Source organism: Salvia hispanica, chromosome 4 (assembly GCF_023119035.1).
Source record: "Salvia hispanica cultivar TCC Black 2014 chromosome 4, UniMelb_Shisp_WGS_1.0, whole genome shotgun sequence".
Taxonomy (NCBI): Eukaryota; Viridiplantae; Streptophyta; class Magnoliopsida; order Lamiales; family Lamiaceae; genus Salvia; species Salvia hispanica.
The window spans coordinates 16,684,154-16,699,370 of record NC_062968.1 but is presented as its reverse complement, the minus strand read 5'-3'; the positions used below and the strand labels follow the sequence as shown (position 1 = coordinate 16,699,370).

At 30.2% G+C, this 15,217-nt stretch overlaps 1 protein-coding gene across 1 annotated transcript; it reads left to right on the top strand.

The window, feature by feature from the left end:
* The first annotated feature begins 12,585 nt into the window (after nt 1–12,585).
* On the top strand, nt 12,586–13,651 carry LOC125185605 (ferric reduction oxidase 7, chloroplastic-like). Its single transcript, XM_048082167.1, has 3 exons — nt 12,586–12,961; nt 13,100–13,192; nt 13,271–13,651. Exons 1-3 carry the CDS (start codon nt 12,825–12,827, stop codon nt 13,473–13,475), a joined length of 435 nt encoding a protein of 144 aa, XP_047938124.1. The 5' UTR covers nt 12,586–12,824; the 3' UTR covers nt 13,476–13,651.
* The last annotated feature ends 1,566 nt before the right edge of the window (nt 13,652–15,217 follow it).

Here is a 15,217-nt window from a genome sequence, read left to right as displayed (position 1 = left end):
TTAGTAATCAAATTTAGAGTACCTGTCATCTTAATGTGGATCGGAAATTATAAATATCCAATGGATGTCACGCAAATTATGTATTTCCTGCTCTTTGATTCACCAACTTCTTTGCTCGAGCTTTTTGGTTTCTCTTATATATTCAAATAGCAAGTCAAAAATCAAAATGATAAGTAGATTCATAGCTTAAATGAAATATCATTACACATAGAAAAACTAGAATAAACCTTCGTATCTTCCGCTCTCCAGTAAGCAAGACATTTGATCCATTGATCCTCCAAAACTCTATCATCCTTGGCATGTATTAATTGCTCGATAGGTACGTCAGCCCAATACCTCGTTTTCAAATAATGCTTCCAGCTTCTCCATTGAACTCTGATGGAGGACAAAACCCATTTTTCGGCAATGATAGGGATAGTGAATCGTAACTACATTAGACAGACAAACATTGTTATACTATGTATATACAATTGCCAATGGCCTGGAACAAAAAATAGATTACACTAATTCTTAAAGAGTTAAATAAAATAGAACTTAAATAACAATTGATAATGATATCATGTGATAATCGAGAGTATTCTGATTTGATGTCCAAAAAAGTACTCTTAACAAAGCTACATCCAATGATTTAAACTTCATGCAAGAACTCATACATGTGTCAGCTTCATAGCAAGAATTCAGCTAGTAATGAGTACTAAGTATATGTGATAATAGGATTCATATGAAAAATAAGCATTAAAAAGTAAGATCAATGCATGTCAAAACATAAGCCACATGTTAAATAACATAACAAATGCTTAATAAATGTATTAAATGAGAAAGCTAATTTAGTCCAAAAGCATAGAAGGATAAACGAGCATGATAAATTAAATAATCTACACTCTTTTTAAATGTTATTACCTTTACAACTTCAAGCATCTCAACTTTTTTCCCCCTCGGTATGGCATGCCAATTAATAACATCTAATGGACAATATTTACCATTTCTTGCGATTGAAACTAAGAAATGGCAAAGCTTGCTTCTTTCACCACCTATAGGCTGACCAAACTCATTATACTCAATAGAAATGAGTGGTGGGTTTGGAGGGCGACCCCAAATATCTGCCATAAAGGTAGGGCCTCTGCTTTCCTTTCCAATAGATTCAGGTCCAGATGCACTACCTTTAAGCACAAAAAATTATGATTAGTCTATTATCTAAAAGATTAAGGAGCTTATCAGAGTGCGTGATTGCCCATTACTTTCCTCCTCTTCTTCGACGTCAACACTTATATCCTCATTTGGCAATTGTGGCACACTCCCATGCCTATGGTTTGAATATGGAAACATGTTCAAAGCTTCTTTATTATTGCTCATTGTTGTCTTAGTTGTAAAACCTGCTAATCATTATAAAATTTATATTAAAAGATATGTTAACTACCTAACAATATAGTACGACCAAAGAAAAGATCAACTCAATCAGGTAATTTAAATTTTAACAAGTACTACAAAAATTACTAGTAAAGAATAAATTTTTTAATATGTAGTATTATATTTTTGAGACATCCGAAACAAAAGATTATATCATGTCAATTGAACGGATAAGTGGGGATTATAACTAGATAATTGAAACTCAATTAATGATGAAAGGCTTCTCAAATTAACAAGTACTACAATGTACTAAAAATAGGAAGAAAATTTAGAATTTAATAATGCATCAATGAGATTATTAAGATTACAGCATGGAAAAATGGAATTTAGGGGTGAAATTATTTGAATCAAGATGTTTTATAGTTGTCAAAATAAATCCATCAGATTCTATTTAGTTTCACTATTTAATCGAAACATAACACGATTTTCTTTCCCAACTATCACCTAGAAACCGAGTATTTTTTTTTTACCTTCACTAGTATAAACCTTTGTGCTGACATATTTCGTTCCTCATGCAAATGAGCACTTTTTTAAATCTGTATCCCTCCTTTAGAAGTCATATGTAACTACATACATTGAAGTGAAAATAAGTAAAGACAATAGGTGGCAAAAATGATAGTGAAACTTGAGATCATTTCATCAAACTTTTGGGGGTTAAAACAAAAAATTACTTTAAACTTGATCACATCGCATAATAAAATTCAATTGAAATCTATAATACGTGATTAAAACATAATAACCTATGTCAGCAACAATAGATTATCATTCCCATGAATATATTACATCATTCGTTCTCAAAATAATTTCACAGAAAAACTCACCTTGCAAGAATCAAAGGTAGACCTCAGCTTGAATTTCTTCTCGTCTTTATTCTCTGTGCTAAACTATTTGATATAATTGTGAATTCCTAAATTTGCTTAGAGTTGTGGGAGGAGTGGACGGTTGTGAGATTCATGTTTTGGCGCATGATGTATCTCCCGCTAAATCCCTAATTTGTTCTCTCTTAATGTATCCCCGCTAAATCCTTAATTTGTTCTCCCTAATTTATCAATAAAGATATTCGACATCTGTACATAAATTGGATTAATACTTTTAAATATATTTGATATATACATTATATATTGTACACATCGACAAAGATATGTATGTAATAATGATAAAATAATAGAAAAGTATTCCACCAATTTTCTAAACATGTTTCGTTTCTTTCTTTAATATTATAAAATTAATAATCATTAATTTAATAATCAGCTCGTCTACCACAATGCTAAGATTATAACGTACCCCCCTTCGTCCGCGAATAGGAGCCCCATTTTTCCATTTTAGTCCATCCGCGAATAAGAGTCCTGGTTCACTTTGACCATAAATAGTAATAGGGTCCTACCTTCCACTAACGCATTTCACTCACATTTCATTTAAAACTAATATATACAATTAGGACCCTTATTCCACTAACTTTTTTTCACTCATTTTTCTTAACATTTTTTAAAACCCGTGCCGCCCATGAATGAGACTCCTAATGGCGGACGGAGGGAGTATCTCACAATTATTCATCGTAAAACACCCTTGTGACTTATTTAGTGCTAAGTGCACTCTATTTTAACTTATTTCCTATTGCATTTCAATATTATTTTGTCTAACGCATCGAACACCATCGTAATATATTAGCAATACATTACAAACACGTGCGGACGCAGAAATAATAGTAGAGGCGAATCCAAAATCGAAAAGTGGGGGGGTCGGAGTTGCCACTATGCTTCGTCCTCGGTGTCACAAAAACATGCATCAAAATGAAAACCAAAAAAAAATATGCCTCATGTTTTAGTGATATAAGTAGTATTTTTTTATTTTTTCCACTTAATTCATAAAACAACACTACATAAAATCTCGTGCCGAAATAAAAAATATTCCACTTAGAATGGGACGGAGGGAGTATGATACGAGCATTATTAGTTAGATAAATTAGGATTTGCATATCTTTTTCGTATCTTTGTTTTCTTGTTCATTAAGTTAGTTATTAGCTTTATAAATATGAGCTATTGTAATAATTTGATAAATCAATCAATAGAATATCAATATTATCGTTCATTCTGTTCTCCAAGTGATAAAACCGTCGTGCTCGACGGGCACTTGCCCGCGACATGCATTTATCGATCGCCAATCTACGGACGCCGATCAGCCCGGTAGGAGGTTTATCCTATCAGAGTAGTATCTACTAAAATATACGTACAACATTTTTTTATATATTATATTTAAGTCATTCACAATTTTAATCAAATATATGTTAAAATCTTTACTACATATCTTTTTTGTATTCTTTTAAAAGCATAATCTTTTATTAATAAAGACTCTTACGTACATATTTTCTACCACTATAATCATATTATAAATAAAAATTGATTTTAAATATATAAAAATAATTTACATAGCAAGATTTAATATATAAAAGTTTAGTATACCAAAAATTCCGCCAAACTAAGTAATCATATCATAACTAAAATTTAATTAGATATAATAATTAGAATTAACAAATACTCCATAGAACAAAATTATTCATTTTCCACCAACATAATATCTTATCATTCCTGCTTGCGTTGCGAGAAGCACATGCCAAAAAAGATTGAAATCCATTTTAGTATTCCGTTGTTATTCTTAACTTTGTCATCCAACTACTATTCATATTCTTTCAATATATTCCACCAAATCTATATAAATAATAAAGTAAATATAAACAACTTAGTAAATTGGATAATGGATTAAAAATAAAATACCAAACAAAACTATGTAAACATTTTTGTTTTGTAAAATTAGCTGTGCTCAATCAACAAGCACTTAAGAAATCCATTAGTAAAGTAGTTGAATTAGGAGTTCATCATGTGTCTTACAAAATTCACTTGTCTGTGGGCTATAACAGAAACACGAAAATGACCAAATTACCGTCTCCATTAATTTTTCCAACTTATGAGGACCACAAAAGCAATTATATTAGGACGTGTTTCATGTACACAGTTATAGTGATTTTGGTTAGTCAAATTTCTCTATTTTGCATCTAGGGGCTCCAAAAAATTTAGAGGGAAAAATTTAGATTCTAATTTCAATTTTGGCAATTATGCTAGGTCTAAAGTGATAATTGAATGGCTGAAAAAGGCCTACTTTGGAGCCCCTATAAGCAAAGTGCAAATTTGCACTTACATGGCTGAAAAAGGCCTACTATGAGAGAAAAGGACTAAAGTGCAAATTGAAAATTATACAAGAATGTATACGGGAGTATTAGTATTATTAATAAAATAATATTATTAACAAAAATAGTAATTTAATGAATAAAATTATTAGTCATAATTATATTTATTAAATATTTTATTCCGTAATGAATCATGGACGAGTGTTGTTGTAAAATTTATTACTATAAAACAATAGTTGTTTGCTATTAATTTTTTTAACTAATTTACAAACCACTTTTACGTATATATAAACACTCTTTGTATATAATGATGTGAGAAATATCATTTAATTTTCTCATGTGCACTGCGTTTAAATATGTCAACTAAAAATGAAGTTAGAGATTGAAACATTAGAATTGTAGAAATTATAATAAAAATAGTAAGTATATAATCTTTCTTGGTTTTTTTAATTATTATTAACTACTTAAATTTATATACTAATTTATTTTCTGAATTCATATAAAAGTTTTCTTTAAAAGACAGTAATAACTCAGTTAATTATTCTAAACATAATCGGTGGATATAATCATATAGTCGTGTAGGCTTAATTTATTTTATATTCTATTTAATCTAAAAATCAGAGCATATATATTCTTAATACCGATTTTCATTTTCTAATTAAATTTATACCTAAATTTAGACTTAATATTTAGCATTATAATCATAAGACACGTATTGAAATGTCATTAAGTGAATCCTCTTTTGACATTTATTTAAAATGCAGCAATAATGCATATTATAAATGCCATGATACGTTGATGTGGTGATTGGATATATATGTTGACATCTTTTATGAAGTGTCATATTGTAAGTGTGAGAACAGCTCATTTTTCTAGTAGTGAAACCTCTCAAGGGCATTGCCAACACTGGCTAATACAAAGCCCTTGAGATGACAATATGCGGTATGCCACTGATCACGGAACTCCTTGTCCTCTCCTTGTAGATGATATGGGGCCGGACGATCCTTGCTTAGAATCAACCTCAAGTCATTAATCAAGCGATCAATATAAAGCTTACTTTTCCATTCCTTAAACAATTCAAAGTCACGCTTCCTCGAACTAAGTATGACATAATAAATATCCCAAGTATCAATCATCTTTCGTTCAAGCTGAGAATAAACACCAATAATATAAACATGTAAAATTTCAAAGAATTGCAAATAACCACAAAACAATTCATCCATTTTACATCCATAAAAATCAAGCACAAACGTTCTTCAACGAGAAAGTCGTGTCATATTCATGCAAGAAATTCATAGGTTTTACTGGCCACAATGTCGACAGATAGTCCAGAGACCATAAGAATGGCATGGCTGACTAACACTGCTAAAGCGTATAACCATAAAATTAAGCACTAATGATTCTTTACTTGTGTGTGAACTCCTCTAAAGAAAGGTTGAACCGGACAAGCACCTCCTCCTATAGCTCCCTCTAAGCATTATTAAAATACAGTCCTTATAATTTCACAGCAACATTACTCCGGTAAAGACCAGTCGTGATATTATTGAAAAACTAATTTTACGATTTTAATAACCTTTATCTAGAGAAGTCTAAACTTACGAACTGGTAATGTTCCTCCCGTAAAGACAGGCCGGTCACTACTTCGTACTAAGACCAATTTTATGGAGGCCATATACAAACATGTTGTAATTATCACTTCATATTTTCGTGTTGGTGGTTTTAACAGTTTAATTATCACTTAAGCATATAAGGCATGTATCCAATTCAAAGAATAGTTAAACATGTACTAGCTATGCATGCAATGCAATAAGTACATAGGTGATGCCCGAGTTAAACTAGATTTTAACAAATAAAATCATAACTCAAATTAAATGTCCATCATAAATTAATAAAACATGTAAACACATTTACTCAAGGTTCACATAACCATAATGACGAAACTTGATCATTTAATTAAGCATCTAAAATAAATAGACAGAATTTTCTGTCTTCACATAAACAAGATTATCTAGACAATAAGTCCAATCTTAGATAATCATACATAATTTTGCTATTCTATACAAATAAAAAGAAATGAAATAAATTCATTCGAGCTTGATTCGAATAATTATAAATAATAAAAAAAATTAAAATTTTAGATATTTAATTTTTTATTATAATATTTCCTAAACTGTTGTAGCTAGAATGATTAGTAGTATACTTAAGGAGTATTAAATTAGTTAATATTTATAAATTGATTTTGAATAAAAAATATTTAAAAAGCATGTACTACTATAATTTATGTACATTTATACCAACAAAAATGAAGTAAATTGAACCGATGCTCGGAAACATGAAGTATATAGCTGAAATGATTATATTTGCTAGTTTTTTTCTCGAAAACATGATTTATAGTTTTTAATCAATGTTATAAATTATGGAGTAATTCTTTTTAATGCGATGTATTGTACTGTACTAGTACGATTTTCTTAATTTGTGGTTGACGTTCGGTTAACGGACCGATATTTAGATTTTAGATAAATCATTGAAGCGATTTTTGGTTTTAATAGTAATTTCCAAATAAAATATTTCGAATACTTTTTTATTTTACACTAACTTAAACTGTATCCTGTTCAAATTATTGGGCTCATTAAATTATTTATTTATATATTGATACCTCGTTGCAGTTTGGCCGAACTCTAAAATTGGTGAAGATTCTGAAATACTTAGGTATTTACGCCCCAATTTTATAGATTCAATGGAAAATCAAAATTGATTTATAATTCATCAGTTAACACTTATAATTCCAAAACGGAATCAACATATACGAATTTGATACCAAAATAAATGACTAATATTGTACTCCCTCCGTTTCATAGTAATTGAGGCAAAACTTTTCGGCATGGAGATTAAAAAAAATTGTGTTAGGTGAGTTAAGTAAAGAAAGAATAAAGTGGAAAATGAAAAAAGGTAGAGAGATGAAGAGAGAAAAAAATAAGAGAGAGTAAAGTAAGTGTGGAAAAATGTGTTGACTTTTACTAAAAAGAAAATGATTCTATTACTATGGAACGGATGGAAATGGAAAAACGCCTCTATTACTATGGAACGGAGGAAGTAGAATCGAATCAATTTATAAAATTAATAAAAAAAATTTAAATTGTCAAGACAATGCTGTCGTGTCGCGTTGTAAATATGGGACAAGGAAAATTAATTATTATGAATAGAAGCAAAGGGAAATAATAGGAGTAATGAATACAAATGCGAGTCGAGGTCGATGTGTCTTTATTACACCATATTCCATTAATTAAGTGGATGATGGATCCCACCGACGCCCGCGTCACTTCTGCATTGCGTCAATAATCACTTCTGTCTCTCTTTTTTTGAAAAAGTCACGTCCATATAATTTAAATTAAAAGCACATTTTATATGGATTATAAGGCTGCTATTCTAAGGCTTATAACATTCTAATCCAAAATTAAGACTAAATCTCTACCCTTAGATTTTAAAATGAGTGAATAAGATTAAAGCTCACAAAATCTCAATAAATAGTAGATAAAATATCAACAAAAGGGTAATATCGTCATTATGTTATCATATGATAATTTTCGTGAGTGTTTTTTTATATCAACATTGTGTATTACAAATATCAACAATATGACATTAGAATATCAACACAAGGACAAGAAAATATCAACACATTTTTATTGAGATTGGACATGCATAATATTGAGATTTTGCCTACAATATATTGAGACTTTTTGTTACATTTGTTGAAAATAGCTGCTTATCAACATGTACGAAAATTGAAATATAACTTATCAAATTTCATCACCCGAACATCGTCGGAACATATGCAATTGAGATCTCGTTGGAATCCTTATTAAATTATCTTTAATTTGATATATTTTTTGAGAAAAAATAATTTAAATTGAGAGAGTTACGTAAATTTAAAGATTTGAGATGATTTTGAGGAGAGAGAAATTAATTAGTTATAATTACTACATATAAGATTTGACATTAATATCCTTTTAATTTAATTAATAATTATTTAAATTTAAAATATATTACACTTGGCATTATATTAACCACAAGATCTTCTAATCTAATCTAATGGTTGAAAATTGGTCTCAATTTGGAATTGGTAATTAGTTAGCAATTGATTTCATCCTGGATCATAATAAACATACAAAAGTCACATGAAATACTTTGAAATACTTTACTTTGATAATGTGATTTGGCTGGAGTTTAAATCTTCATCCATAATAAGAGTCACACTTTATCATTTTAGTTCTTTCTATAATAAAAGTCATACTTCAATTTTACCATAAATGATAAATAAGTCTCACATTTCACTAACTCACTTTACTCACATTTTATTATAAAATCGATATTAAAAAAATGGGTCACATATTCCACTAACTTTTCCAACCAACTATTATTTACATTTCTTAGAACTCGTGGCGACAATAAGATTGACTCTTATTGTGGGACTGTTAGTACAAACATATCCCACATCGGACATTTGAGGGAAGTTGGAAGGTGTATATCATTCTTGTCCAACCCCAATTAGTTTGAGGCCTTTTGGGAGTGACCCAAAAACAAATCCGTGCGGGCTTGACCCAAAGCGGAAAATATCAAACTAATGTTTGTCGACGCCGACAATCCTGACAAGTGGTATCAGAGCCAGGTTGGCGTCGGGTCTGGTCCGATTTGCGAGACCCATGTTTGAGTGGGTCCGACGATTCGTCTGAGTCGGAGCCCATTATGTGTTTCGATGTGGTTTCGGTTTGAGGGGGAGATTTGCTAGTACAGACCTATCCCACATCGGACATTTGAGGGAAGTTGGAAGGTGTATATAATTCCTGTCCAACCCCAATTAATTTGAGGTCTTTTGGGAGTGACCCAAAAACAAATCCGTGCAGATTTGATCCAAAACGGACAATATCAAACTAATGTTTGCCGATGCCGACAATCCTGACAATTATTCTTACTAATAATCACTTACACAAAACAAAAATTACATTAACTTTAGAATTTTATATATACCTTTTCTTTAGTCACAGTACTCAGATTTATATTTTTGCCAATGATGAAGAAGTAATATTATGTGATATAACGGAAGCTTCTGGATTTTATTTTCTCTCACAAACTCTCTCCATCGCTACACTGTAACACAAATATTAAAACAAGCGAAAAAATTTTGTGTGGATCCGAAAAAATGGTGTCTCTATTCAAATTCAATTCGATTCAAATACAAGAATCGTCAATTTTGGGTAGAGTAGTCACAATTACGCATAATTGAAAACTTGAAGTTTATATTTAAAATCAAATTATTTATTTTAACTAATTGAAAATAAATTAACCCTTTTGCAATCGTTTAAGAAAAAGATTAATTTTTTCATATTGATATCTGCATTATCACTAGGAACATCTAAAATTAAATAAAGCATCGTGGAAAAACTCCATTACTTCTGATTAACAAATATATATACTTCGAAACATTCAAAATTCTAATACACCTATGAAAACAATTTTCCACGCCCCACATACCCATCCCACATGCTTCGAAACATTTAATCCAATCTTGTTTTTGAATAAAGTAATATGTATACACATGTTTTTAATTTAATCCATATTCTTACGCTACCAAAAAAAATAATTAAAAAAAATAAAATTAAGGACACAAAAATCGAGACACAATTACTAGCGCTTAAATTTTTTAAAAATTGTCATAATTTTGGACGCAAAAGGAAGCGGGTCTAAGTTGAGTGCAAATTATCTTAATCTTTTATTTTCTAGTATGTTTCTATTTGTGTCTCCTAATTTTAGTTTGGACACCAACAATAAAGACATTTTATGAAGCTTTGTTGATATAATTAGACACACAAATTAGCGTCCTTATTAGTATTAAAAAATGTCCTTGGCCATTCTTTTTATTATAGTGTTACTGTCATACATTAGAGATAGAGGAAATCTTTATACACTTATGTTCATAAATAAATTGTACTTCCTCCGTTCCTCAAGAATATACACTGAGTTGGGCATGAGTTTTAATGAATAATTGATAATGTAAGAGAGAGACAGAAAGCAACGACGGACTCAGGTGGGGTCGCCCGGGGTCGGCCAACCCCACCACAAGTCCATGAATGTCACCGTGAAGCTAAGAATCGGCCACCAACTAAGGGCAACTCCGTCTCCCGACCCCATGAAAAGTAGCTTCATCTCCATTAATGAAGAAAAATAAGGAAGAGAGTAACCGGTGAAAATTAAAGAAAATAGAAAGGAGATGAGAGAAATACAGAGAAAGTATTATTGTGGAAATGAAAAAGAAGAATAAACTTGGGAAAGTTAAATCCAAGAGAAAGCTTGATGAGAAATAGTTGCAGAATTAGGGAAAGGGAATTGTAGATGAAGATAGGGAGCCGCTGTTTTGCAGCAATGGATTTTATTTATTAATTTAATTTATGTTATAACAAGGTGTACTATATTTAGTGGAGTATATGCTAATTTAATTTATGTGTAGTTGATTTGTAGATCTCGTGTAAAATATTTAAAAAACTTTAGTTAGTGTGTAGTTAACAGTTCTTTTTGTTTTTAGTTGTAGTTAAAAACAATAATAATATTTGTAAAATAACAAATAAATTAAATAATACGCACAACATATCAGAAATTAAATATAAATTGAAATATTAAAAAGTTTAGCACACACTAAATAATTAAATTATACTGCGAAGTTGTATGATGTGTTCATTATTTCTACATACATATTTATTATAATAATTATTTAAAAAAATACTATATATTTTGTAATGATAATAATAATTTAAATATTATATACTATATATTATATATTCTTTTATTCGGCCCCACGAATTCTATTTCTGGTCCGTTATTGACAGAAAGAAAAGGTAAATAAAGTATTGTTACTGAAAATGAGTCTCACCATATTAAGAGAAAATAATTTTCAAAATTAGAAAGAACATATTTTTGTGGGACGAATTAAAAAAGAAATAGTGAAGAGAGTATTTATTAACAAGAGACTTTTTTTTATAAAAAATAATATAATTATAAGAAATTCAAATTAAAATACTGCTACCTCCGTCCCTGAAAATTTGATACAGTTTACTATTTCGGTCCGTACCTAAAAATTTGATACACTTCACTTTTACCATTTTTGGTAGTGGACCCATATTCCACTAACTCATTCTTATTCACATTTTATTATAAAACTAATACTTTAAAAGTAGGACCCCACATCCCACCAACTTTTTCAACTCATTTTCTATTACATTTCTTAAAATCCGTATCGAGTCAAAATGTAGCAAATTTTGGGGGACGAAGGTGGCATGTAATATAAATATAGGTAGTGGGGTTCACCTTGTTGAGTATTGTCATTCTGTGACATTTGACATGGCCGACACTCTCGCTCTCTTGCCATCTTATGAATAAAAGTTCTTCACATCATTATTCATTTAATTAATTATTGAGGTACAATAATATAGTAGGTTCTTTTTACTTTTTTTTTCTCCTTTATTTTATTGGCGTCATATATCTATGTTTAAATAAAATCAAGGAATAATTGCCCTCCATATATTCCCTTAAAAATTCATGCGGTAGTGCTCGATAAACGTTAAAATAATATACTACCTCCGTCCACTAAAATTTGTCTCATTTTTCCATTTCCGTCTGTCCCCCAAAATTTATCCCATTTCACTTTTATCATTTTTGGTAGTAGACAAATATTCCACTAACTCATTCCTACTCACATTTTATTATAAAACTAATATATAAAAGTAGGACCCGCAATCTACTAACTTTTTCAACTTACTTTCCATTACATTTCTTAAAACACGTGTCGGGTCAAAGTGGGACAAATTTTGGTGAACGGAGGTAGTAAATAAAATCATTTATAAGTTTATGTGGTTCAATTTTATTTCTGTCTTTTCACAAATACACATGATGAATATGGCTTGATGTTGTTCGTTATCCCGCCATTACTACATACCAAATTGTATTTTGGTTTTTACTTTAATTTCGAAAATTGTAACCATTTTCTGAAAATAATAGTAATACAGAATTCTTTCTATATATAGATGGAAGCTAGTGGTAGACGAAATTCCATATCCTAGAAAAGCCCTTTTGGCATTTCCTTGAGATTTTGTTAGCCAAAAATGGAGGAGAAATCAAGCACACAGCCTCTTCTCTCAAGAAATGAGAATTTGAAGGCCACATCCAATTTTCTTGTTTCATCAACAAAATGGATCTTGAAAGTTTTAATGTGGGTGATTTTCATTGCATGGGCTTCTCTCATATTTCTCTATCCATCCGATGCTGTCCATCGAGCTTATCTCAAATTGATTCAAGCTATGAACACCCCTATGTTCGGAGTGTCAGGTACTGTGTTTGCACGTGACAGTTCAGTTGGAAAGATAAATAAACAAAATATAATTAAAAAAAATTAAAAATTTCAAGATAGATAGTTATCTACCATATCAATCTGATTATGCGATTTTTTAAATTTTTTTTATGTAGGAGGTGTATTCCTAATTTACAGTGCTTGCTCATTGCGTTTCTTGCTAGCGCGTACATCTATTTACGAGACGAAGAAGACGAGAATGATCACGGGTATGTAAATTTATATTGGAAGGATTAATTGAGCTAAGTGTGTGAATTGGAAAAGAATTGAAGGGTTTAATTATGCAGGAAGAAGAGTAGTGGAAAGCAGGCAAGGCTGAGGCTGTGGACGATGCCGATTCTGGTGGATGGGCCGTTTGGAGTGGTGTCGGCGGCGGAGGTGATCGGAATCGCGGTGTTTACGACCTACATAGTGTGGTCGTTTTATGCAGAAATGGTGAAGAATTTTGAGGTGCTGGCCTTTAAACATATGCCTACTCATGAAGAGAGGTAACCTATCTTCGAATTTTGATGCGCAATTTTCGTCTTGCAATTGATTGTGTCCCTACGGGATGGATCAATTTCACTTTCAAATCACACCTTCGCCCCGCCCCAATAAGTAAGAGATTAAATATATCGCATTTGTATCAAAAATAGAAATGACTCAATGGTAGGGGTGCTTAAACAGTTCTTCGGTTCTCAGTTAACCGGTTCTAAGTTTTAAAATAAAACAGGTTCTGGTTCTAATCGGAACCTACCAGTTTCTAATCGGGAACCGGATTATAATTCAATATTATTTTTTTATTGTAATTTAATATAATATTAAATCTAACTTAATTGAATTGAAGTAAAATAATTTGAAACATTGAATGCTGTTTTGATTTAAACAGTGTTAAATTTGTGAGCTTTGTTTTCTAAAATATATAAAATGTTTAAACCGTGGTACTTTGAATCTACAATTATTTCCCCAATCAATTTTTGATGAACTAATTACTACGAGTAGAGCATCCTAAGTTTGTTACAGTATTAATTTCCAAAAGAAATTATACAAATACAATATCATTTTATATGATAGAAATTTAACTTAATAACTCATTTACGATTTCAACATGTTTGTGAATAATTAATTAAATGTTCTATTATAAACTAATAAGTCACAACAAGATCAATTAGTATTGGAAATTCCATCAAATATTTGTTTAGCCAAAAAAAAAAAAGAGAAAATAGAATTCAATTTTAAAACTCATTTTTTAAAAAAATTGCTAAATTTTAGAACACCTATTTTTTATATATAATAATTGACAACGTAAACTAGTCCAACCTACTCACTTGCATCATTTTGACCCATGCATGAATATTATTGCATTGTTGGTTTGTATTTTTTTTGTATTAATTTGAATTTTTAGGTATTATTTTGTTATATTTCTAGATATTGGTTTATTATTTTTTTAGTATTGAAATTTTTAAAATTATAAATAAATTCGGATTAAAATTATGCATCGGTTCCGGTTCGGAATTGGAAGCAACTGGTGCTTAACCGACCAGTTCCAATTCTGATTCTAGGATTTATGAAAAATTAAACCGTTAACTGGTCAACTGGTCCGGTAAAAACAGGAACCGACCGAATAAGCAGACCTACTTAATTTTAATAAAACATTCCAAAAATAAATACTAACTCAATACTAATGAATCAGATAAAATATGAAATGTCAACATATTTATATGATTACAAAATAGTTTAAATTCCAAATAATAAACAAAATATTTATCAAAATACTTTAAACATAACAATAAATTGAAAATTATAAACATAAAGTATGATATGCACTACTAAAATATTTCATTTTCATTTCCAACTTCAATATTACTCCAACTCAAATCTGTCTTTGTTATTTAAAAAACTAAAAAGGCACTAAAAAATTCAAAAGTTGATTCAACTGCGCGCTAAGCCATTTCACCACTGAACTAGCCAATTTTTGGGTTCATAAGTCCAAATGGTGAGCGGTTTATATATTCGAATCAGATCAACATTGAGACGGTTCACGGTTGAACTGGTCAGTTCGACTCGATTTTCAAAATAATTATTGTTTTTCCCTGCTGCTTCATAAATACACCATATTTGTTAATTAATTCCTTAGTTTTAGATATTTCCTCTATTTCATTAAATTTGAGAATTTGGAAGTTTAATGCGAAATTAGTAAAATATAAAAAATAAAAAATATTTCATCTGTCCGCGAATAGGAGTCCTGTTTCTAC